A 22,865-nucleotide genomic window follows, 5' to 3' on the forward strand; every position below is an offset into this window, starting at 1 on the left:
ATTTACACGCGCCTCATGTCAAAGTATTTCATCTGCATTGTGGGTATTATGGCCGCCGTGGGTTAGACCGTGGGCCAGAACTATCGGTACAGCCACTTGACCATACTTGAGACATTGTTGAACTTTCTCCTCACGACTTGGTCACATCATCATATACTTATTGTGTAAAATGACTCCTTCAAAAATGTCTGGCACACACCAGATATCGGAGTGGCAGGTGGCGAGACTCTGCACATGTTTTAAAGCCGGGAATGGCTTCATAGTCAGTCCCCTTGGTCATATGCAGTGCTCAGCTGCTTGCTGTATTCAGGTCTGGTGTAGTGATGAGTTAAATAGGAAGACTTTGACGAGTAGGAGGCGCCATAGAATCTAATTTCTATGAGACTATCTTACGTCAAGGCCCGTGGTAAGTTCACCATAGGGGGGGTGTAGGGTAGGAGGTCTAAGACCCTGAGATGTAGAGAATTTCTGCAGAGTTCAATGTTACATTCGTCTCTAAACATCTATACCAGGGACGTTTGGATCATTGATGTCTTGGATTGGGGATGGTGCATGATCACGTGTACCCCATGTCGGTGAACACTCCGGTGGGCGGTGGCCGATATGGTGCCCGGTTGGTTAACATTGCTGGGGCTGGTGGTGTCTCGCTGGGTTCTGATCCTACCGGGGATTTTCTGTCAGCTGAAGACGATGTTGCAGATTCCGAGCTGAACATGTGCGGATATGTGGCATCTAACTTAGATGATGACTTAGCTGACCGGCCGTCGATGGGATTCGGCAGCCTCCGGAGGAACTCCGATGTGTCTCTCAAATCGATCGTAGCAGAATCTTTGGGACGGGTAGGCACGGGCCGGTGACATCGGCGGCAGGAGAAGAGGGGCCAATGGGCGTGGAAGGGTGGCAGATGGCGAGGCACGAGACACCAGACCCGGGACATACAACATGTCTCGCTAGCAGGATGGAGGCAACGTGGCGCTGCAACACCCAGCTACCGACTAGCAGCACCTGAGCACAGCTTGTCAGCCAAGAAGCGCAAAGTCACACTGGGCGCGTGTGCAACGGTTGGAAGGGCGAAGATGGACCTGGTTACCCAGTAGTAAGGCCACTCTGGGGAAGAGTATGGGGTAAGGCGGGCGGGCGGGGGGAATATGGGGGGTATCCGATGATCAGACGGTAAACTCGGCGAGGCGGACCACGGCTAGACGGCCGGAGGTTTACCAACGCTCCAAGTAACCCCCAGCACCCCCAAGCACCCCCAAGCACCGCCATCGATCCAAAGACCGACCCATGATGCCATCAATGCAGACTGTGCAGCACCCCGCCATGCTGTTTTATCTTCTAGGGTGCAGGGCTATTTTCTGTAGGTACTTGGGCCACTGCTTCAGTGGTTGCACCCCGGCATGCATGTGTCACATACTACTACGGATTCGCATCCGTGCCTTGCTAGTTGCTACTATTCCATACAGCTCCCCATCCCTCGCTTCCATCTGTCTGCAATCCAACCCATCATTCCCGCGACGCCCACGACGGCCTCACCACCGCCCTCATCTATCCCGCATCTCATCTCGTATCCCGCACAGCACACAGCACACAGCCCTCTGAGCCCTGAGGGGGATTCGAATCCATGCCCGGAGGACCGTCGCCAACTCGGCACTACTGCGACCATGCCGAGTGCGGCAAGAGTTTTCGTAGAGCCGAGCATTTGACCCGTCACAAGCTCAACCGTGTGTTCATCCATCCTCCATGTGTTGTTTTTTTTTTGCTCCGTCGTTCCAGTGGCCAGCGTTGACCACCGAGGCCCCCCTCCTCCAGATACCGACTCGACGATCCAATGCCCGCAGTGCGATCGCCTGTTCTACAGACGGGACCTCCTGCACCGCCATGTCAGCCTCAAGCATGGCAAGTCGCCCAGGGCCAGTGCGAGGCCCAGCATCGACCGGACCACGCTGGCCCATCCCGATACGACGGCACTCACAGCAGTCCCCCTCATGAATGGCACCACCCCCTTTGCCGTCGCCGACGTCGACGCGGGCGCCGTAGACCACTCGGCCCTGCCCGTCCTCGAGCACCTCTTCCCGTTCCCTTCGCCTCCCCTCGACCTCGCCGACGACTGGGCGAGCTGGTCGCACCACAATCCGAATCCCCCCGTGGCCCCAGTCGGCGGCCCTGACCCCGTAGCAGGGCAGCAGCAGCAGCAACAGCAGCAGATGGACAGTAACGGTGACATGGCTGAGCTTGTGGGTTCCGTGGCCGATTTCCCATGCATATGCCAGTTGACATGTTTGGTTACAGCAGCAGTGTCTCGACTATGACTGGATGAACCCGGCCAGCCCCGAGAATCTGTATGTCAGCCAGGACGTCTATGATTTTCTGGTCACTTTGGGAGCGGTAAGTGGAGGGCCAAACACCTAGGCCAGGAGAAGAGGTCAGGAAGAAGAAGAATGATCTAATATGGATCCAAGGTTGTCGGGGAAAATTACCACCTGACTATTCAAGATGTCAATTCCGTCATGAAGTCGGCTTGTCAGTTCATAATGGAGTCGCTTCCCATATTTCACCGCCCGACGTTCAGCTTCGACCTCGTCCAGAAAGAGCTCTGTGCCTCGATATTCTGCGTTGGCTTATTGATCTCTCATGAGCAACCCCTTCATCATATCGGCTGCACTCTTCTCGGTCAGACACGGTCTAGTTTACTTCAGGTGTGTTCCTCAACCAAAGGCTACCTGGCCCTACCATGCCTCGCTGACCCAGAGCCTACGGCAGCACGTACATGAAAATGCAATATACCTGGGAGATCTGGGGATACTGCAGGCCATGTGAGGCTTCCTCCAACCTGGTGACTCAATTTTGGTTTCTGACTAGTCACGGCAGGCTTCTGGTCGAATTTTCTGGCATGTATCTTGCCGACCGGACGGCCATGGAACTCAGCGATATCTTCCACGGCACACTGGTTACCATCTCGCGGCGTCTTGGCCTATTTGAGATAACCCCTAGTACTGTGCGTGCGGCCTCGGCGTCGGGGGACGAGAGCGAGTGGCAGAGCCCCGTGGAGTACGAGAGTGCCAAACGGTGGGTTAGCCCCGAGATGTTGATTGCGTGGTATGAGTCTGATGAACGGTTTAGATTGGCATATTTTGTATTCGCTCTTGATGTGGAGCAATCTTTATTCTTTGGGCACGAAAGAAGCATGTTGGTCCACCTTGCAAGCTCATCTTCGACGCCATCGCTCACAAGAACCCAGACTATCCACCTACGCCATGAAGCTCGAGCTCCCGTCAGAGGAAGGGGATTGGCACGTACCGAGCCAACGCACGCACACAAAACTCCACGGAGCCACCAGCCGGGCGAAATTCCATCTCCTCTGTCATAGCATCCTCTCCAAACCCCACGGGCACACCTCCATACCACCAAACCTACCGCAGCTCTCCAACCTCACCATCCTCCTCGGCCTCTCCTCTGTCGCCCTGGACCTCCTCCGCCGCCAGCAGGACCCCTTCTTCGACACCAAGCAGTCTCTGTCCTGCCTGCGGTCCGCCCTGCCGGCCATGCACAGCAGGTTACTAGCGGGGCCAGAGGGGCCCATGAAGACCCACGGGAGAGCCGTCTACCACATCACCGTCATCGCGCTGTGCACGCCGCTCGACGACCTCGAACGGGCCGCCAACGACGGCTTCTCGCGCACAGGCTGCACGCCCAGACACCGCACCCGCGCGGCCCTCATCAGACTGCTGGCCAGAAAAGTCGGGCCGGAGCCGGCGCGCCACGCCGTGCAGCTGCTGAGGCTGTTCCTCACACCGCCGGCGCCGGCAGAGGGGCCCCCGACCCACGGCTTCATGGCCGGGCCCAGTCCCGCCCCCCCGGCTGGCGGCTACTCCCCCTACGAGCCGTCGGCGCTGTACTTTGGCGTCCTGACGCTGTGGGCGTACATCATCGGCCGGGTGGGCGACCACGACGGGGAGGAGCCCCAGGTGGTGGGAGACGACGACGGCGGCCATCATCATCACGGCTACCTGCCCGACAACGGGGGTCTGCGGCCCGCGCAGGCCCCCGGCGCGTCTTCTGTCTCCATTGCGTCGTCGCTGCGGGGCATGGAGGAGTCCATAGAGGAGGACGACGACCTGGCGTGCCGGGGGTTCTGGCGTGCCATCATGCAGAATGCCACGGCGAGGCTGGCGGCGCGGCGGAATAACAATGCGCAGGAGTACAGCCAGGTTCTTGGGTCGCTGAGCGATAATCTGAGCTTCTAGATGATTCGCATATTATGGGACAAAGGCGTATTTACAAAAAAACAACAACAGATTTATTCATTGTTTCTGCTTCTATGTTTGGGCCTGTGCATTTTCTCCTGGGCGCCATGTACGTACGGAGTCTTTGATGGGGTTTATTGTTCCTCATCGCGCTTCGAAGTCGAGATGCGTCAGTAGATATTCAAGCGTGGCGATGATGAGGAATGGCAAAAGGTGATGGCTTACAAACATGGGTACTCCCCAGGGAGGATTCAGGTACCGGAGGCCCTTGTTGAGGGCGTCGACGGTCTTTAACTCGTCGTCGGTCAGGGAGACGTCCTGGGCGGCCAGGTTGCTCTTGATGCGCGAGGGAGTGAGGGACTGTGAAGGATTAGCCTCGGAGTATCTCCTTTGAGAACAATTAAACAAGAATAGAAACAGTTTCCAGTATCTTTGATTGCAGAGAAGAGGAGCGCGCCAAGGAGACTGTACCTTTGGAATGACGCTGTGTCCAGATTGCAGGCCCCAGGCGAGCATCACCGCAGCGGGATCGCACGAGTGCTTGTCGGCAATTTCCTTCAAGCTGGCCTCCGTCTGGAGCTCCGAGCCGGCCGAGCCGAGTCTTTCGTGGCCGCCCAGCTACATGTCAGCCAAATGTGTCCAGGGGATAACACAGGAGCCCCCTCGACGGTAAGTAGACTCACGGGGAGAAGGCGGTGATGTGGATCCCCTTGTCGTCGCAGTACTCCTTGAGCTTCTTCTGCGGGAGGTACGGGTGGATCTCGACCTGGTTGACGGCGGGCGTGACGCTGCTCTGCTCGCGGAGGACCTCGAGGTTGTGGATGTCAAAGTTGGCGACGCCGATGGCGCGCACCTTGCCCGTCTCGAGCAGAGGCTCCATGTCGCGCCACGTCGCCGCAAAGTGCCGGTCGAGGTCCACGTCGCGGCTTCCGTCTGGGAGGAGGGGGAACATGGCGGGTGTGCCATTGGGGTTCATGGCGATGGGCCTGGCGAGGGGGATTATCATGAATGTCTACCCATGGCAGTGATCTGGTCTAGCACGAAGTTGACTTACCAGTGCATCAGCCACAGGTCAAGGTAGTCGACGCCAAGGCGCTCCAGGGACAGGTTGAGGTTTTCCTCCACTCGGGTATGGTATGTGCTCCATCTTGGGATTGTCAGCCATTAATTTCAAAGCATGAAGATTGGTGAGTGGCTGAGGGGAGAACTTACAGCTTGGTGGTCAAGAATATGTCCTTTCTGGGCACACCGCTGTCTCGGATGGCTCTGCCGATGTCGCCTTCGTTGCCATAGTTCTGAATGGGGGAAACTCAGCCTTAGCCTAAAAATCTCTCAAAATACGATGTAATCTAGAATAATGAGAGCCAGCGGCCCAGAGTAATACTTACAAATGCCGTGTCAATGTGTCTGTAGCCGTTCTGCAACGCCGTCTTGACAGATTCGTATGCGTCGTCGGGCTTGGCCTTCCACGTGCCAAACCCAATTCCCGGGATAGCGACGCCATTGTTCAGGGTAAAGGTCTTCTGGGAGTCCCTTGTTGCAGCCATGGTTTGTTGGTCGGTCTGTCGGTCTGTCGGTTGGCCGGAATAGGCGGTGGAATGGAATCGATGGTTTCAAGGGGAGGTGGTGACTTCAACGAGGGAGAGCCCAACGCGGGGCGAGAGCTCGAGCACAGCAGACGGCGGCTGGTATTGGTACATAACGTGTGGCACCTGTGACCTCATGGACGTGCCAAGAGCTGTGGTGCTGGAGAGCTGGAGAGCTGGAGAGCTGGCTGGGAAACGGACCGAGAACGAGCTGTGCGGGATGGATGGCGCATCATGGTGGGCTTGGTGGGTTTGGTGGCTCGTGACGTTGGGGGTGCATTGTTACTGATGCATTGCCGTGCGGGGATGGTTGGTCGTCGGACCCCGAATGCTGCGGGATGGAATCATGGGGATTCGCCGGTGCGGGATGGCGACATGGCGAGAATCCCGTCTCTGCCGTGTCTCCATGTCTCCATGTCTCGATGGGAGAAGGGCGATCCAGGGGACCTCGATGGTGATTGGCCTCGTTGGTGGGTGGTCAATGGGTTGACGTTGGCAAGCTGCCATGGTCTCTGTCTTTTGGCAAACTTCAAGACTGCCAGACAACGCTCATCTGGCCAATCCACCTGGCAATTGAACTTGGAAACACCCTCTAGAGTCTACCGCGCAGCAGCAGCAATGTCTACCACCGACGCCGACCTCGTCATTGTCGGGGCGACTCCCGCTGGCATCACCACCGCCATCGCTGCAGCCCGCCTCTCCAAGACCAGCATCATCGTCGAGCGCACGTCCTTCATCGGCGGACTTCCAGCGAATGGCCTGGGCGCCACCGACATTGCCACGCGGGGGGCCACGGGGGGCCTGTTCCTGGAATTCGTCGCCAGGATCAAGGCTCACTACGTCGCCCAGTACGGCCCAGACTCGCCCCAGGTCCGTGATTGCGACGACGGCTACCACTTCGAGCCGTCCGTGGCAGAGGCCATCTTCCACCAGTGGCTGCACGAGTTCCCCGACATCACCATCCTGCGCGAGCGCCAGTTCGACTTTGAGCCCGAGAATGTGGCCAAGCAGGGCGACAGGATCACCTCCATCCGAGTCACCAACCTGGCCACCGACCAGCCCGAGACCATCACGGGCCGCTTCTTCGTGGACTGCACATACGAGGGCGACCTCATCGCCGCGGCGGGCGTGCCCTTCTTCCTCGGCCGCGAGGGCCGCGAAGTCTACGGCGAGATCGGCGCGGGAAGAGTCTACAAGCTGTGGAACGGGCACGAATGCCCCGGCAGCACGGGAGCAGGGGACAACGCCGTGCAGGCCTACAACTACCGCCTCTGCATGACCTGCGATGCCGCCAACCGAGCCCCCGTCCGGCGCCCCGCCAACTACAACCGCGAGGAATACGCCTCGCTCGTCTACGACGTCAAGTCCGGTCTGCACACGGGCGTCTGGCCGCCCATATCCGACGAGCAGGTGGAGGAGAACCTGCGGCGCGCAGAGCTGAACCTGCGCCCGGAACCAGACAAGCTGGGCGGCATCCGGCGGCTCCTCAGCAGCGTGACCCTGCCCAACGGCAAGGTCGACGGCAACAACCAACACAACGCCTTCATCTCGACGGACCTGCCCGAGGAGAACTGGCCGTACCCGACGTCGGGCTGGGCGTGGCGCGACCGCTTCGCGCGGAGGCTGCGCGAGTACACCGAGGGGCTGATGTACTTTGCGCAGAACGACGACGAGCTGCCGGCCTGGTTCCGCGACGAGTGCAGCCAGTGGGGGTGGGCGGCCGATGAGTACGTCGAGAACGGGCATTTCCCGCGCCAGATATACGTGCGCGAGGGGCGGCGCATGAGGGGCAAGTACATCTTCACGGCCAACGACGTGTGCAGCGTCCGCCCGCCGGGGCATGTCGGCGACGGCGGAGCAGCAGCGGGGCCGAGGGGTGGGGCGGCGGCCGGGCCCGGAGGCGAGGATAATAACGGGACCGCCACCACCACCGCCGCGGCCGAACCGCCCCTTGTCCACCGCACGAGCATCACCGCCAGCCACTACGCGCTCGACTCGCACGCGGTGCGCAGGCGAGAACCCGGGCGCGCGCACCTCGAGGGCTTCTTCAGCTACAACTGCGCACCCTACAGCGTGCCCTACGGCGTCATGGTGCCGGACGCGGCCCTGGAGAACCTGCTGGCGCCCGTGCCCGTGTCGGCGACGCACGTCGGCTTCAGCACGCTGCGCATGGAGCCCGCGTGGATGGCGCTGGGACAGGCGGCCGGCACGGCGGCGGCGCTGTGCCTCGAGGACGGCGTGCCTGCCGAGGGGGTGGACGTGGAGAGGCTGCAGGGCCTGCTGCTGGATCAGGGGGCCGTGCTGGTGTATGATGCGCGGCTGTGGGAGGATGGGGTTGGGGTGGGGGAGAGGAAGGCGATGCAGATGGAGATGCTTGCACGGAGTGGAAGGTGAAGAAGGGAAACGAACGGGTTCTTTGTATGCATATATACCTATGCTAGCAGCTGGACAATAGAATAGAGAGATCTAGGTAACGACGGCATTCTGCTCATCGAACAGTGTCAAGGACTCCAGGCTCAATTTCAGCAAACTCCCACATGTGCCACCCATGTCCAATGACCCATGGTAGCGTCGTATTTACAATCACTTGACCATTGTCAGCGGTAAAATTCTCCGAGATGGTGGTCCAAAAATAATTGACTGCAGGACAACGACAGTACTCCGTGCATGGAGTAGTAAGACGATCAACGCCAACACCTGGCTGGCTCCCTATAAAAGAAAGAAAGAAGAAGAAGAAGAAAGAGAGAGAGAGAGAGAGAGAGAGAGAGAGAGGAGGAGTTTTTTTTTTTCAAGACAAATCTGGCTTAGAACTTGCCTTAAAGACGGAATTCTTAATCGTGATATCCTCCGAGTAGTTGGTGTGGTAAATCTTCATCTCCTTGAGCGTCGTGGCCGGCGTCGTGCTGTCGTGCACAAAGACATCCGACAGCGTCACGTCGTGGACCTTGGCGTCGTCGCTGTAGCCCTCGATGTAGCCCTGGCGTTCTCCAATCTCGCGCGCGCGGATGTTCTTGACCTGGACGCCGTCGATGGGGCCCACGTCACGGCCGCCCTCGCGGATGATGATGACGAGCCACGAGGCGAAACCGCCGGGCGCGCCGTGGAGGCGCTCAATGTCAATGTTCTCGAACTTGATGTCGCGCGCCGTGCTGTTGCCAAACAGGTGGTGGATGCCCATGCCCACGCCGGCAGAGTAGGCCACGCTGTTCTGGAAGGTGACGCGGTCCTGGTCCTGGTGCACGCCCTGGCCGACCTTGTAGCCGAAGCACAGCGTCCAGGCGAGGCAGTCCTCAAAGACGACGTCGCTCTGCGTCTGAGGCGGGTAGGGGTAGGGGACGGTGGTGCCCGTCTTGTAGGGCCAGGTCTTGGCCGAGAAGGAGTCGTCGTTGGCGATGGCGATGGCGCGCCTCACCACCACGTTCTTGGACTCGCACACGTCGATGCCGTCGTCCTGCGTCACGTCGAAGCGGTTGAGGATCTTGAGGTTGGTCAGGGTCACGTCCTCGGACTGGATCGGCGTCACCGCCCAGAAGGAGCTGTCGCGCGTCAGGATCCCGTCCGCCCTGAAGTTCTTGGTCCCCGCCGGCACCAGCGCGCTCGACATGAAGTTGTTCTTGCGCGTCTCGTAGCCGTTGGCGTCGAGGATGCCCCGGCCAAAGACCTTGATGTCGCTCGAGTCGGCCTCGGTGCGGATCCACCACGTCCCGGGGCCGAGGTCCGACTTGGTGTACATGGTCTCGTAGTCGTCCGGGTTGCCCGTGAAGCGCAGCACGGCGCCCCCGGCCAGGTACAGCGACGTCTTGTGGCGGAGGACGAGGTTGCCGATGTTGTAGAGGCCCGGCGGGACGTAGACGGTGCTCCCGGGGTGCCTGGATGCTGCGTCGACGGCCTTCTGGATCCCCTTGGTGACGGTGAGGCCCGTGGGGTCGGCATCGTAGCTCCAGACGTTGAAGATGCGTCTGCCCCAGGGCTTGGGGGCATTCCTCTCGGGCGGGTCGACGAGGAGGACAAACTCCTTCAGGTTGTTGATCTTGATGATGAGGTAGTGGGCCTGGGTGATGCTGAAGACCAGCTCGCCGCCGTCGACCTTGGCATCAATGTCGAGCTTCCGGGGGGTGATGGACCAGGAGGTGATGTCCTCTCCGGTCAGGGGCTTGAGGCGGAACTCTATGGGACGGCCCTCGTGCATGGACAGGTGGGCATAGTCGTAGCGGGCATAGTTGACGGTATGCGCCTGCCTGCCGTCCACCTGGAGCTCAAAGGTGTTGGACTTCTTGTAGATGTCCGGCAGCTGGTAGCTGGACACGCGGCCGTGGGAGCCCAAGACGAACAGCGAGACCAGAGCGAAGAACCCCTGGAGAAACATAGTGACGAGCCGGCCAAGTCTTTGTCTTGTCGCAGAACAGGGGTCGCTGGAGGGCAACTGTTCTAGCTTAAGTAGATGGTCTGAAAGCTAAAAAGGAGGGCCTGGCGAGTGAGTTTACCGTCGGGGGTGTGCCGTTGAACCATGTCTCTTCGCTTCCAGACCATCTCAAGCCTCCCTTGCGTCTTCTTTTTGTAGTCGCCATGTTATTGACGGGGTGTAAGGGGGGTGCTCCCGAGGGGCGTCCACGAAGGGGGTGCTTGGACCAGGGATCAGTGTCTTTGTTTCCCATGACCTGGGACTTCCGGGAGGCGCTGGGGCTGCTGGGCATGATCTGGGGCACGGGGATTGTCGTGATTTGCTCAGATGATTGTGCCCGGTGGTTCTAGATCGTGGCTTGATCGTTGCTCTGGCCGAGTCGAGGGGCATCTCGAGGTGCGTTGGAGGCACGTTGATGCGCGTTGAGGGGTCCGCCGGGCCCGGTGATTCGGGCATCGGCATCCAGCAGCTCTCTATCAGCCTCCAACGTGCCTCCAACGCAGCTCCAACACTCCTCCAACACGCCGTTCCACGTGCCTTGGATCGCGCCCATCCCGCATGTCTCGGCATTGCATCCCGCACCCCGGCTGCTACGTGCGCCTAGTCGATGCTGTTCCCATGCTACTTGCTGCTGCTTGCTGCTGCTCCTTGACTGCTCGTTGCTGCTCCATGCCGGTTGCCGGTTTGCCCGTTAGCCTGCGCTTTTGGAGGAGAACCCGAGGGGGGATATGCATCATACCGCACGGCAAGGGCTGAAAAAGGCCCAACACATGACGGCCCAACTGGCGGTGTCGCTGACTTGCAAGTCCGTCGTTATATCCATGACGTTTGCTTGGCGTTTGTGTTTGTGCGACCGCCCCCGACCGTTGACTCTCTCCCTCCTCTCTGCCATCAACTACGAGTACTTGTACGAGTGAGTACATGCTATTACAGTCACTGCATGACCAGCACATATGTACATGCCAACACGCCGGCAAACACAACATACCAGCGCCCTCTGCAGTGCTCGTACTGCGTCTCGCCCGTTAGATTTCGCGACTGCGACGGCGCGAACTCTGCATGATGGTCTCCCAACGTCATCTCACCTCCTGGACCTGGCGTGACACCGACGACCCAGCGCTCACCGGCCACACCCAGATCCCAACCAAGTGAGTGTAATTTGCCCACCAGCCAAGCCATCAATCAATCCCATTGTGCAATGCGCTTGTCGCTAATCAGAGCCACGGCACCAGCATCCACCTCGATCTCCTGGCTGCCAATCGCATCCCCGATCCCTTTGTCGGCGAGAATGAGGCTCAGCTGCAATGGATTCACAGCAAGACATGGGAGTACACCACCACCTTTGATGCTGCGCCCGTCCAAGACCATGAGCGCGTCGATCTGGTCTTCGAGGGTCTAGACACTTTTGCGACAGTCAGGCTCAATGGCCAAGAAATTCTCAGGTATGGAAAATAAAACCCATTAATTTCTTTGACGCAAGGGATGAGCCTCCCAAAAGAAAAAGAAAAAAAAAGAAAAAACACTCCCATTCATGTCGCCTTCTGACCGTGCGCCCCCTCCAGATGTGAGAACATGTTTATTGGCCATCGCGTGGACATTAGACCGTTTCTCGATTTGACCAACACGCTGCAGATCACCTTTGACTCGGCCTACGAGCGCGGCGAGGCCCTGCGAGCTGAGCGAGGCCACTTGCTCTGCTGGAACGGCCACTACGGCAGAGTCCGTGTGCGCAAGGCCCAGTACCACTTTGGCTGGGATTGGGGGCCTTCGTTTGTCACCTGCGGCCCTTGGAAGCCTGTCATCGTCGAGCAGTACACGAGCCGCATCGACGAGGTCCAGGTGCATGTCCAGCTGTCGGACAGCCTCGACGAGGCCACTCTGGACGTCGAGGTCCGCGCGGACCCAAAGCTCCCGTCGCAATCGATCGACGTCGAGCTCACGGATCCGCACGGCAAGCCTGTGGACCTACGCCAACTCCAGGGGGGCCACCCAGCAAATTTCCATCTTGATCGCCCGGAACTGTGGTACCCCTACACGCATGGCGGCCAGCCGCTCTATCAGGTCAAGGCCACCCTGAAGTCGAAAGACGGCAGGGTCCTCGATTCCAAGACCCAGACGGTTGGCATCCGGCGCATCGAGCTGATCCAGTCACCCCTCAAGGAGGGCTCCTCGTTCTACTTCACATGCAATGGCGTGCCCATCTTCATGGGCGGCAGCAACTGGATCCCGGGAGACACCTTCTTGCCCCGGATGACCCCGGACAGGTACAAGCGGTGGATCGACCTCGCCATCCGGGGCAACCAGAACATGCTCCGTGTGTGGGGCGGCGGCATCTACGAGGACGACGTCTTCTACGACGAGTGTGACCGCCGCGGCGTGCTCGTCTGGCAGGACTTCTGCTTCGCCTGCGGCCAGTACCCCTGGGACGGGGACTTCATCGCCAGCGTCAAGGAAGAGGCCACGCAGGCCATCAGGCGGCTGCGCTCGCACCCGTCCCTGGCTATCTGGGCGGGCAACAACGAGGACTACCAGATCGCCAACGAGGGCCTCTCGCACGACATGACCATGCCCGAGGGGGAGTGGACGAACTCGAGCTTCGGCGCCCGCCTCACCTACGAGCGCATCCTGCCTGACCTCGTCAAGGCGCACTCCCCGGGGGCACTGTACTGGCCGGGCTCCCCCTTTGGCGGCGTCGACAACAACAGCGACCGCACCGTCGGCGACGTGCACATCTGGAACGTGTCCAGCGGCATGCTGCTGCCCTACCAGCGGTACCCGGACATCACGGGGCGCTTCGTCTCCGAGTTTGGCATGCTGTCGTGCCCCTCGGTCGCGACGGTCAAGCAGTCCTTCTTCGACAGCAGTGTCGACGACGACAGCATCCATGACATGCACCCGCAGAGCAGGGCGTTCGAGTTCCACTGCAAGGCCAGCTCCTACGAGAAGCGCATGTTCACCTGCATGGGCGAGAACTTCCGCCTGGCCTTTGACCTCGACACGTACGTCTACCTGACGCAGCTGCTGCAGAGCGAGGCCATGTATTATGCCTACCGGGGCTGGCGGAGGCAGTTTGAAGGGCGGGAGTGCGGCGGTGCTCTCGTCTGGCAGGTAAGCACACAAACCCTAGGAGAGGTACCTGATCTTCTACGTAAAACGGATGGTTTGCTGACAGCCCCTGGCCAAATCCCAGACCAACGACTCGTGGCCGACGGTCAGCTGGGCCGTCATCGACTACTACGAGCGGCCCAAGATGGCCTACTATGCCATTGCGCGGGCGATGAGACCCCTGGCCACGGGCATCGCGCGGAGGATGAAGAACAACCCGCGGCCGAATCTCCAGCACGAGGCCTTCTGCCACGGCAAAACCAAGGCGGATGCGGCGCGTGTCATCGCCCATGCCACGCCGCATCTATACCCCCCCAGGGAGTCGACCTACGCGGTCTGGGTGGCCAACTCTGCCACGGAGACGGAGAGGGTGAAGGTTCGGGTTCGGTTCATCAGTGTGAAGTCGGGGATGGAGGTCCGTGAAGCCATTGATGAGACTGTCGAGGTCAAGCCGACGGGGACTACCGAGGTGGTCAACGGGGTGACTCCCGAGGAAGAGCCCACAGTGGTGGTCTCGGAGGTGTTCGATCTGGAGGGCAATCTGGTCTCGCACGATGTCGACTGGCCGCAGCCGCTGAAGCATCTCACATTTCCCAATCGGGGCCTCAAGGTCGAGGTGTCGGGACAGGAACAGCTGGTTGTCTCGTCAGACAGGCCGGTCAAGGGGTTCTTCTTCACCAACGACGGGGTGGAATGGAGTGACAATGGCATGGATCTCGCTCCGGGACAGACGCTTGTCATCACTGCCAAGGGATTGAATGAGGAGCCGAAATGGATCTACTATGGCATGTAGGGCAGATTATATCTGAACACGGTCTCCCGAAACGGATCTCTATGGCATGTAGGGCAGATTATACTTCAACACAACTTGGTCCTCCGTAGTCTAGCAATTGAATACGAGGCGATTCAGTATCGGCATCAACAGTGTTACATGGCTCCAAGATCATCCCCCGGATTACCAGTCCGGCGTCCCCGACTGGAATCTCCATCTCCTGCTGCCCCCATTGGACAGGGAGAGCTTGATTCATGGCAAGTGTTGAAATTCTGCCAAGGTCTTGGATCGTGAACGTGATTCGGGGTCCATTCCAAGCAACTCTCCTCGTGCCACCCAAGGCCCAGAGCAACGCAGGGCCCAGACATCAGGTGGTCAGCAAGGATCCGAGTGTCTCGGCCTGTCTCAGCCGAGCTGAACCAACATCCCCCAATTCACCAGTGCACCAACTGCGGGATGTCGATGCGGAGTCGCGAGGGTCCTGAGAGTCCCGAGAGGGGGGGTGGCACATGCCGTGCGGGATGTGCGGGATAGGCGTGCGGGATGGCCCAGAGCCGGTCCAACACACACAGCCAATATTCCAAGAGCCGTGAGCCCTGTGAGCCTGTGATGGCGCCCCCTGTGCCTGTCATCCCTTGTTTTCCCCCGCCTCCCCCGCAAACGCGGGACGGCTTAGAAGGAAAGGGGGGGGAGGCAAATCATCGAATAGCTGTCGGGTCAAGTGTATGAAAACCCCACGGGGTTGGAGTTTGCTTGCTTCCCCAACGACGGTCCGTCCTCGTGCAAGCTTCCCGTTCGAATTTTCCGCAACCAGAGAACCACAGATATTCGATACGATACAGACTGAGGGTCCGGGTGCTCAGCATCGAATTCGACATGGCCCCTGACAACGACGGGCCCAAGGCCGCGCATGTGGAGGAGGAAATTGGGGGTGCAGGCACCTCCAACCCCAAGATCGTGGCCGAGGACGACCACATCATCATCAATGACCATCTCGTCGCCCTGAGGAGCGATGAGCTGCGCGACCAGATGGCGGCGCAGATCAAGGTCACCAAGATCCGGCCCACCTCCAAGGCATCTCTCCAGATGTACTTCTTCCTGTTTGTGGCCTACTGCAGTACGTTCCCCCCAGCACGCCACGGCCCCAACTGCCCCCGTCCTCAGCAACATGAACTAAAAGACGGCCAGATTCATGGGGCACCGGCTTTGACAGCTCGCTCATGGGCGCCATGAACTCCAACGCACGCTGGCACGAGGATCTCGACATCCCACTGGATGGCAGCTTCCTGGGCATCGTCACGGCCATCTACCCCATTGGAAATATTGCGGGTTCCTTCTTCGCGGGTCCAGCATCGGATCGCTACGGACGGCGAATTGGCATGTTCATTGGCGCCACCATTGTCCTCACCGGTGCCATCCTCATGGGTGCTGCCCCCAACTCAGGAGCCTACATGGCAGGGCGCTTCCTGGCCGGGTTCGGCGTCGCCATCGTCCGCTCCTCCGCGCCCTCGTTCGTCACCGAGATCACGCCTCCCCAGTGGCGAGGACCCGCGACGCTGCTGTACAACTCGCTCTGGCTGATTGGCGCCATCCTCTCCAGCTCCATCGCCTACGCCACGGGCCCCATGGACTCGGAGCTGTCGTGGAGGATCCCGCTGATCCTCCAGGTCGTACCATCGTCCATTGTCGTCATCTTCTGCCTCCTCCTGCCCGAGTCCCCCCGGTGGCTCATCGCCAACGGCCGCGTCGAAGAGGCCAAGAAGCTCCTCGCCAAGTACCACGCCGAGGGCGACGAGGATTCGGCCCTGGTCGCGCTCGAGCTGGCCGAGATGCAGGCCAGCATCAAGCAGTTGGCCTCGGACAAGAGGTGGTACGACTACTCGGAGCTGTTCAACACCCGGTCCAGCCGCTACCGGACATTCCTCAACGTCTCCATGGCGTGCATTGGTGAGTAGACCCAGCCCAGCACAGGCACATACGTGCCCTCCCCTATACAAGCACACACTGACAGCGGCCAGGACAATGGGGTGGCTCCAACCTGACGGGATACTACCAGGCCAACATCCTCCGCAGCATCGGCATCACCGCCCAGGACAAGCTCCTCGTCTACAACCTCGCCTACTACGTCGCTGCCCTCGGCGGCGCCACGGTCGGCTCGCTGGTCTGCGACATGGTCGGCCGGCGCAAGCTCCTCATGTTCGGCTGCCTGTCCATGTGCTTCTGCCTGGCGCCCCTGACGGGCCTCACGTCGCACTACCACGACGGCCAGTCGGACCACGTCTCGCGCCTGACCATTGCATTCATCTTCTTCGTGGGTATCTTCCACAGCGGCGGCATCAACCCGCTCGTCGTGGCGTACCCGGTCGAGGTGCTGCACATGAACACGCGGGCCAAGGGCATGGGCATGAACAACTTGACCCTCAACATTGCCGAGTTTGTCAACACGTACGGCGCGCCCATCGCCCTCAAGAACATTGGCTGGAGGATCTACATCATCTACACCGTGTGGAACGCCATCCAGACGGCGTGGATCTACTTCTTCTTTGTCGAGACTAGGGGCCGCACCCTGGAGGAGATTGACGCCATCTTCGAGGCCAAGAACCCCGTCAAGGAGTCTCTGAGGAAGGCACACAAGGTGGAGCCCCTGGCTGCCGGGGCGGATGTTGTTGACCAGGTCAATAAGGGGCCCTCAGATGTCTGAGGTTGGGCCGGCAGTTCGATGGCGGGAAGACTGAGAGGGATAGGTGCTAATCGATGGTAATAATGTGCGCAAGGACAGCTAGTCATCATTGATCGTAATACCAGGATCTCAAACGCTGACTCGGTACCATTGGTTTTGCTCGCGATTGTTGTCTGCCACTAATCCAACATGAATCCTTATACTGTTTCGTTTCATGTCCAACCCTCAGCTCGAGTAACTCTAGATGGTTTCCATTCCAATTAATCCATCTCTCACAGTGCTCAACGCCTTCCATCCAACCCATGGCCCGACGGGACACCATCCCGATGCTGTGCTTCCAAGTCGTGCATCCGTCGCAGCGGCTCGTCCTCGGAGCCGCCACGCCAGGTCGACGCCACCTCATTAGCCGTCCCCTGAGCACTATAGACCCTCCTCTTGTCAGCCTCGCCCCTCGGGCTGGGCGGGTCAATCGTGAGCGTAAGGTCCTCGAGGCCGTAGTAGGCAAAGGGCAGCTTCGCCGATACCGGCGGGAGGCACTTCTCCTTCCCCCTCGAGTGTCCCGAGTTGCTGCCGGTCGACTCGAAGCCGCGGACGCGCATGGCTCGGAGGAGCGGTCGGATTGTGGCGAGGCTTGCTGCGATGATGGCGAGGCCTGCCTCGATGATGGTCCAGATCATGGCGTCGGTGCCCGCGTCTGCTCAGTGTTAGTCCGCGCACAGGTCAATGGTTTATTGTAGATTCAGGGGTATTGCTAAATGTACATAGGACGTCCGCCGTGTTCGCCATGTCAGGGAGGAAACGGATCCGAACAAGGGTTGCGACGCTTGCGCTGTGAACCGTGAGCCACATGCATACCGACCAAGAGTTGATCTACTGACAATATCCCCAGGCCGAGAATGACAATTACGGTCGCCTTGGCCTGCTTTGACATTTTGACATTCCAGACCATGGGGATGGGAAGAAGCGCCTGCAAAACAAACAGTGAGCACATGCAAAATGTTCCCCCGACGACGTAGACGCACATAGAGCCAGTCGGAAAGGACGGTCAGGGCGGTCATGGCATATGCCGCTGACACAAGCTGGTCCGGGTCCACGCATCTGCCGCCTTTGATCCGGTAGTCCCACTGCTTATCGACGGGGTCGCACTGGAAGATGTTCCAGAAGAAGATGACTGTGCTCCAGATGGCAATGATGACGAGGCTGACTCTGAGGATCCAGATGTACGCCGTTTGGACAGCCAGCCGCAGGAGAAAAACGCCGATGCTGAGCTTGATAAACATCATGAGGATGATGTAGGTGCAAATGGCCAGAGCTTGCCACTGGATGATGGTCTTATTAGTTGATATCAAAATTTAAGAGAGTGGCCCCGTACCTTGAGTGCTAGAACCTCTATAGCACTATCTTCAATGGCAGCGTTGTGTGTCCCAATGCCTGCTTTAACGCCAGTATAGAGAAATCCAGCGTAAACTGTAAAGGTGGACTAGCGAGCGAGTTCAGCACAAGAGTCACAGCATTTTGGTATTGATCCCTCTCATGGGCAACTCACCTGCGCTACAAGCATGATCCAGTCGTCCAGCTTGAAGCTCTTGGTGAGGGTCACCCTCGTATACGTCCTCAAGACGACGGCAATCCATGTGAGGGCAAGAAAGACGGAGACTGTGTTCACCAACTTGGCGCCGTTGGTCTCGGTCAAGTCGACGGCGTTGTCAGCCATGGCATTTAGGAGATTGTAGTATTTCGTTCATAAAGACAGGTTTCAATGGGGAGTTTCAAGGGGGAGAGGGCAAGGTTAGGGAGGGTGGTCCAAGATGGGACAGTTGGGGCCAGAAGAGCACATGTACGCCCATCGCGGCCACGCCTTGTGATCCCAATTCAAACCAGCCTACCATACCGCAACAATAATGATATATTTATATGCCCCGTATCATCTCGCGCGTATGCGTTGGTGTCGCGCATGCTCATCAATCAGCCAGTAACCCTTGCGTGAGCTTGTTGGCCGCCCATGTACGGATACATATGCATGATGCGTGGGACAAAGGCCTGCGGTCCCCCACGGCAGCAAACATCAATAGTGTGAACGGTGCCCGCCTAGATGACCTCAAAATTCTTGTTTCCCCGATATTTTTGGCGCACTACGCACTGGGTAGCTCGTTACAATATCAAGGGAGTCGTGGCTTTACCTCTTAGGATAGGCGGTGTACCTAGTGAAGTATTACCCTAAAGTGCCAGTGGTACTGTGGATTAGGGATGATACGGAGTACTTAGCACTGCTCCGATCGGGTAATGACACAGATAGTGTGCCTCTCAAATTTCTTTAGATGCAACTGAAGCCCATCTCGAGTGGTACAGATTGGTGGGTAGATGCATTGTTCGCTCCGGGAGCTGCGCGGTGCCGCGTTGGCCAAAGTAGTTGGACACACTGAAGGACGTGGTATGGAGACCAACGGGGGACTGCCGGACCAGCACATCAACGAGCTCGCTTGGAGATCCAACCATGGTTCGAATGGCCCATGCTGAAGCCCAGGAATTGAAAAGGTGTTATAAGCAGAGACCTAGTAGGTTGGGTCCTTATCTACCCATGCTCATGCTATAGCTTATTCATGCCGGGTAGATGCTTTGAGCATAGAGACACGCCTAGTAAGCCAGAGCGTCATACTCGCCTGGTTCAGTGGGCCGGTCTGGCTCGATAATCTCAGGCCCAATACTATTGTCTTTTGCAGCACGCATTGCTAATCGCAGTATAACAAATGGGGAGTGTGGTGGGCATGGTGAACGATAGCTGTACAAGTGCACGACTACCCTATGCCGGGGCTGTCGTCGGCTACGAGAGGAAATAGGACACGGTAGACACGACTAATGCGGGTATAATCGTCAGTTCAACGGCTGCTGTCTTGGAGCAATCCGTTATGGCCGAGTGCGCTCATATTGGGTTATGGGCAAGTGGAATATGTTATTCATGGATTAAAAATCGCCTCAAGGGGGTTTATATACGGCGATGAAAGCATCCACCGTCGAGCATTGTCAACTGAGCGGGTGTCCTTACAGGGCGCTTAACCTTCGGCAACAAAAGCATAAGTAGGTGCAGTTGGCTCAAGGCGAATGCACCGCCAGTTCAGGGCCTACTCAACGGCGAGTCACCTGGATGTTGGATTGCACTCAGTTAAGGTTCAAGTGCAGATCACATCTTCAAAGACCCGCCAGACCCGCCAGACCCGGCTCCATTCTTCGATTCCACTTGCATCTCCATGTCCATCTCCACCCTCGTCACAATCTCATACACAGACAACCGACGTGAAGCAACCCCCGGCGTGCCCACATCCCCCGTCGGCCAATTTACATCGCTCACACTCGCAGTCTCCTCACAAAAGGTACAGCCGACAAGGTGACCATGCTGGTCGGAGAGGCAGTACTCAACTACACCAGTCGCCAATATGGCGACAACCAACTTCAGAGAGTAGGCATCTGGGAGTTCGCCAATAGAACCCAAGGGGCCGGCGGCGGACATTGGATCGTGTGAGACACCCTAGACCGCATTGTCTGCGATTTGGCTCACGTTGGCGTCGGCAGGTTCATCCATGGAGGCGCTTGGAGGGACCCTAAAATCACTCACCTGAGCTTCATCCCCGCCATCAACCACCTCGTCACCTCTGGCCGCCTGCCCAGCGCATCCATCGCCGGGTTTGCCAGCATTGACTATTGCCTGTCTCCCCATCCCGATCATCCGCAGGATCCTGCCGAAACACCGGCCTCGGAGCTCCGGGTCGCCCGGCATCCGGACCACATCCGGGACGTCCAGTCGGCCCTGAAGCTGCTTAAGGACGAGTACGGGCTCACCAACGATTACATCCTCATCGGCCATTCCGCCGGCGCAACATTGGCATTCCAGCTCCTCATGGACCCGACCGCGACAGAGGCTGCGTCCCCTGAGGCCCCGCCTCTCCCAGCCGCCATCATCGGTGTCTCTGGCATCTACGACCTGGTCGGCATCGACGACCGCCACGGCGGCAACTACGCCGGCTTCATCACATCCGCCTTCGGCAGCGAGAAAAAGGCATGGGACGTCGCCTCCCCGGGAAAGTACGGAGGCAGCTTCAAGAAGAACTGGCCGTGCGGCAAATTCGCCATCCTCGCCTGGTCGCACGAGGACACGCTGATTGACGAGTCGGAGCTCGACGCTATGGCCGCCAAGCTCATCAAGGACCGCATCAACGTCTCCGTCACAAAGGACCTCACGGGCGAGCACGACCTCGTCTGGGAGCACGGCTCGCAGCTGGCAAAGCTGGTGTTTCTCGGCCTGGCACAGCTCCAGGGGTCCTCGTGAGCGGGACATGAAATAGATTATTTATTAAGAGCGTGAAACTATGGGAGTAATGATGATTAAACATACACCTGGGGCCTTTTGCCCGAATTTGCAATCTGCTTCCTCTTTCCCCCTCCCCCCCGCGATTTTCCAACCGCGAAACCACCTTTGAGGTCCCTGATCTGAGGACATCACGAGTCTCCTCTCTACCATACACCCTCAAAGCTTGGCCTTGAACTTGAGCCCCGTGGCCAGGAGACGACAAGTCAGAGCCGCCAGGGCGCCACACACAGCCATGGTGCCCCCCCAGACCTGCGCCCAGGTATACACCCCCCCAGACGCCTCGATGATGGCACCGGCCGTGGGCGGGCCCGCCAGCGTGGCGAAGGCGCATATCGTCGACACCATGCCGAAGCGCGTGCCCATCTTGCGCGGGTCCCTCGTCAGGCTGGCCAGCGACCCGACGTAGGTGCCCTGGCTGGCGCCCACGGCGAGCCCGTAGAAGGCGCTGAAGACGTACATGCCCGCCCGCGTCGTCACGCCCATCCACGAGTAGATGACCACCCCGAGCAGGCACAGCGACACCATGTACACGTTGATGGGGCCCACGACGTTGTCCGCCAGGTACCCCACCACGGGGCGCACGGGGATCCCCAGGCCGTTGGCGATGAGGAGGACGCCTACCGCCTCCACGGGGGTGAAGCCAAGGATTTCCCGCGCGTAGCTGTTGATCTGAGGGGGAGGACACATGCGTGTCTTAGCCAGAGCCTCGCACCAAAGAAAGGGGGGGGGGGGGGGGGGATCAATAGAGAGAGAGAGAGAGACAGTCACAACTCACGTAGAAACCACCAAAGTACAGCGTGTAAAAGTTGAGGAACCCGCCCAGGATGAAGAAGACGTAGGGGAGCTCCTTGAAGGCCTCCCACTCGACGAGGGGCCCCGTCGTGCGCGGGGGCAGGTACGGCCTGAGAAGCAGCGAGGCGACGAGGCACAGCACGAGGGCAACAAGCGACTGGCAGCGGACGGCCCAGGCGAAGCCTACCCTGGGGATGAGGTACTGGACGATGGACGGGAAGATGAGGCTGCCGACCGAGGTGCCGATGGCGGCGATGGACAGGGCGAAGGCGCGGTTGCGCTTGAAGTAGGAGCTGGCGACGGCGATGGAGGGCATGAAGGCGATGCCTCCCCCCAGCCCCGTGCAGATGCCCTGGGCGAGCAGGATCTGCCAGTAGGCGGTGGCGAAGCTGGTGGTGAAGGTGCCGAGGACGGCGAGGGTGCTGCCCACGGCGACGGTGAGGCGCGAGTAGCCGGCGTCGGCGAGGCGGCCGGACACGGTGCAGATGGCAAAGGTCAGGAAGACCTGGATGGAGCCGATCCACGAGACCTGCGACGAGGGCAGGCCGAGCGTCTCGACGTAGTAGAGCTGGAAGACGCCGTAGGTGGAGGGGTAGCCCCAGACGATGCAGTTGATGCACAGGGCGGCGACGACCTGGGACCAGGCGCGCAGGCCGCGGTCGGGAGGGTCGAAGGCATCGAGGTCCTCGTGGTTGGGGATGGGGGCGTCGACGTTGGAGATGGTGCGCTCAGCGATGTCTAGGCCAGCGCCGAGACGCTTCTCCTCGTCACTGCCGGGGGCTGATACCTGGTTCACGTTCTGTGACATTGTGTTGACAAGGGCAAGGGAGGCTTGTACGAATACGTGGGAGCTACTCTGGGGCACCGGCTGGGACTAAGAGACTTGAATGGGGCCATTGAATCTCGGCTGGAGACGGC

The 22,865-nt window shown here is 59.2% G+C and overlaps 10 protein-coding genes across 10 annotated transcripts; 6 read left to right on the plus strand and 4 right to left on the minus strand.

Moving 5' to 3' along the window:
• Positions 1 to 1,664: 1,664 nt before the first annotated feature.
• On the plus strand, positions 1,665 to 2,445 carry ACO1O0_009133 (uncharacterized protein; the record flags this gene model as incomplete). The annotated part of the gene is made up of 4 exons (XM_083198486.1): positions 1,665 to 1,671; positions 1,813 to 2,237; positions 2,293 to 2,388; positions 2,413 to 2,445. The coding sequence occupies 4 exons, from the start codon at positions 1,665 to 1,667 to the stop codon at positions 2,443 to 2,445; spliced, it is 561 nt and encodes a 186-aa protein (XP_083046221.1).
• A 448-nt stretch (positions 2,446 to 2,893) lies between these two features.
• On the plus strand, positions 2,894 to 4,247 carry ACO1O0_009134 (uncharacterized protein; the record flags this gene model as incomplete). Its single annotated transcript, XM_083198487.1, has 2 exons — positions 2,894 to 3,069; positions 3,242 to 4,247. 2 exons carry the CDS (start codon positions 2,894 to 2,896, stop codon positions 4,245 to 4,247), a joined length of 1,182 nt encoding a protein of 393 aa, XP_083046222.1.
• A 144-nt stretch (positions 4,248 to 4,391) lies between these two features.
• Positions 4,392 to 5,794, minus strand: ACO1O0_009135 (uncharacterized protein; the record flags this gene model as incomplete). The annotated part of the gene is made up of 6 exons (XM_083198488.1): positions 4,392 to 4,607; positions 4,719 to 4,848; positions 4,931 to 5,233; positions 5,302 to 5,394; positions 5,460 to 5,542; positions 5,636 to 5,794. 6 exons carry the CDS (start codon positions 5,792 to 5,794, stop codon positions 4,392 to 4,394), a joined length of 984 nt encoding a protein of 327 aa, XP_083046223.1.
• Positions 5,795 to 6,451: 657 nt separating this feature from the next.
• ACO1O0_009136 (FAD-dependent oxidoreductase) lies at positions 6,452 to 8,227 on the plus strand (the record flags this gene model as incomplete). Its single annotated transcript, XM_083198489.1, has 1 exon — positions 6,452 to 8,227. One exon carries the CDS (start codon positions 6,452 to 6,454, stop codon positions 8,225 to 8,227), a length of 1,776 nt encoding a protein of 591 aa, XP_083046224.1.
• A 394-nt stretch (positions 8,228 to 8,621) lies between these two features.
• Positions 8,622 to 10,199, minus strand: ACO1O0_009137 (pectin lyase fold/virulence factor; the record flags this gene model as incomplete). The annotated part of the gene is made up of 1 exon (XM_083198490.1): positions 8,622 to 10,199. One exon carries the CDS (start codon positions 10,197 to 10,199, stop codon positions 8,622 to 8,624), a length of 1,578 nt encoding a protein of 525 aa, XP_083046225.1.
• Positions 10,200 to 11,297: 1,098 nt separating this feature from the next.
• Positions 11,298 to 14,133, plus strand: ACO1O0_009138 (glycoside hydrolase family 2 protein; the record flags this gene model as incomplete). Its single annotated transcript, XM_083198491.1, has 4 exons — positions 11,298 to 11,383; positions 11,468 to 11,677; positions 11,798 to 13,343; positions 13,408 to 14,133. 4 exons carry the CDS (start codon positions 11,298 to 11,300, stop codon positions 14,131 to 14,133), a joined length of 2,568 nt encoding a protein of 855 aa, XP_083046226.1.
• An 855-nt stretch (positions 14,134 to 14,988) lies between these two features.
• Positions 14,989 to 16,813, plus strand: ACO1O0_009139 (sugar porter family MFS transporter; the record flags this gene model as incomplete). Its single annotated transcript, XM_083198492.1, has 3 exons — positions 14,989 to 15,229; positions 15,301 to 16,059; positions 16,131 to 16,813. 3 exons carry the CDS (start codon positions 14,989 to 14,991, stop codon positions 16,811 to 16,813), a joined length of 1,683 nt encoding a protein of 560 aa, XP_083046227.1.
• A 260-nt stretch (positions 16,814 to 17,073) lies between these two features.
• On the minus strand, positions 17,074 to 18,506 carry ACO1O0_009140 (uncharacterized protein; the record flags this gene model as incomplete). Its single annotated transcript, XM_083198493.1, has 5 exons — positions 17,074 to 17,486; positions 17,648 to 17,759; positions 17,815 to 18,111; positions 18,165 to 18,272; positions 18,339 to 18,506. The coding sequence occupies 5 exons, from the start codon at positions 18,504 to 18,506 to the stop codon at positions 17,074 to 17,076; spliced, it is 1,098 nt and encodes a 365-aa protein (XP_083046228.1).
• Positions 18,507 to 20,223: 1,717 nt separating this feature from the next.
• BNA7 (Alpha/Beta hydrolase protein) lies at positions 20,224 to 21,113 on the plus strand (the record flags this gene model as incomplete). Its single annotated transcript, XM_083198494.1, has 2 exons — positions 20,224 to 20,246; positions 20,360 to 21,113. The coding sequence occupies 2 exons, from the start codon at positions 20,224 to 20,226 to the stop codon at positions 21,111 to 21,113; spliced, it is 777 nt and encodes a 258-aa protein (XP_083046229.1).
• Positions 21,114 to 21,311: 198 nt separating this feature from the next.
• On the minus strand, positions 21,312 to 22,755 carry ACO1O0_009142 (major facilitator superfamily domain-containing protein; the record flags this gene model as incomplete). The annotated part of the gene is made up of 2 exons (XM_083198495.1): positions 21,312 to 21,824; positions 21,931 to 22,755. 2 exons carry the CDS (start codon positions 22,753 to 22,755, stop codon positions 21,312 to 21,314), a joined length of 1,338 nt encoding a protein of 445 aa, XP_083046230.1.
• Between the last annotated feature and the right edge of the window lie 110 nt (positions 22,756 to 22,865).

Source organism: Amphichorda felina (assembly GCF_050947745.1).
Source record: "Amphichorda felina strain 45539 chromosome Unknown scaffold_9, whole genome shotgun sequence".
In the NCBI taxonomy this organism is placed as follows: Eukaryota; Fungi; Ascomycota; class Sordariomycetes; order Hypocreales; family Bionectriaceae; genus Amphichorda; species Amphichorda felina.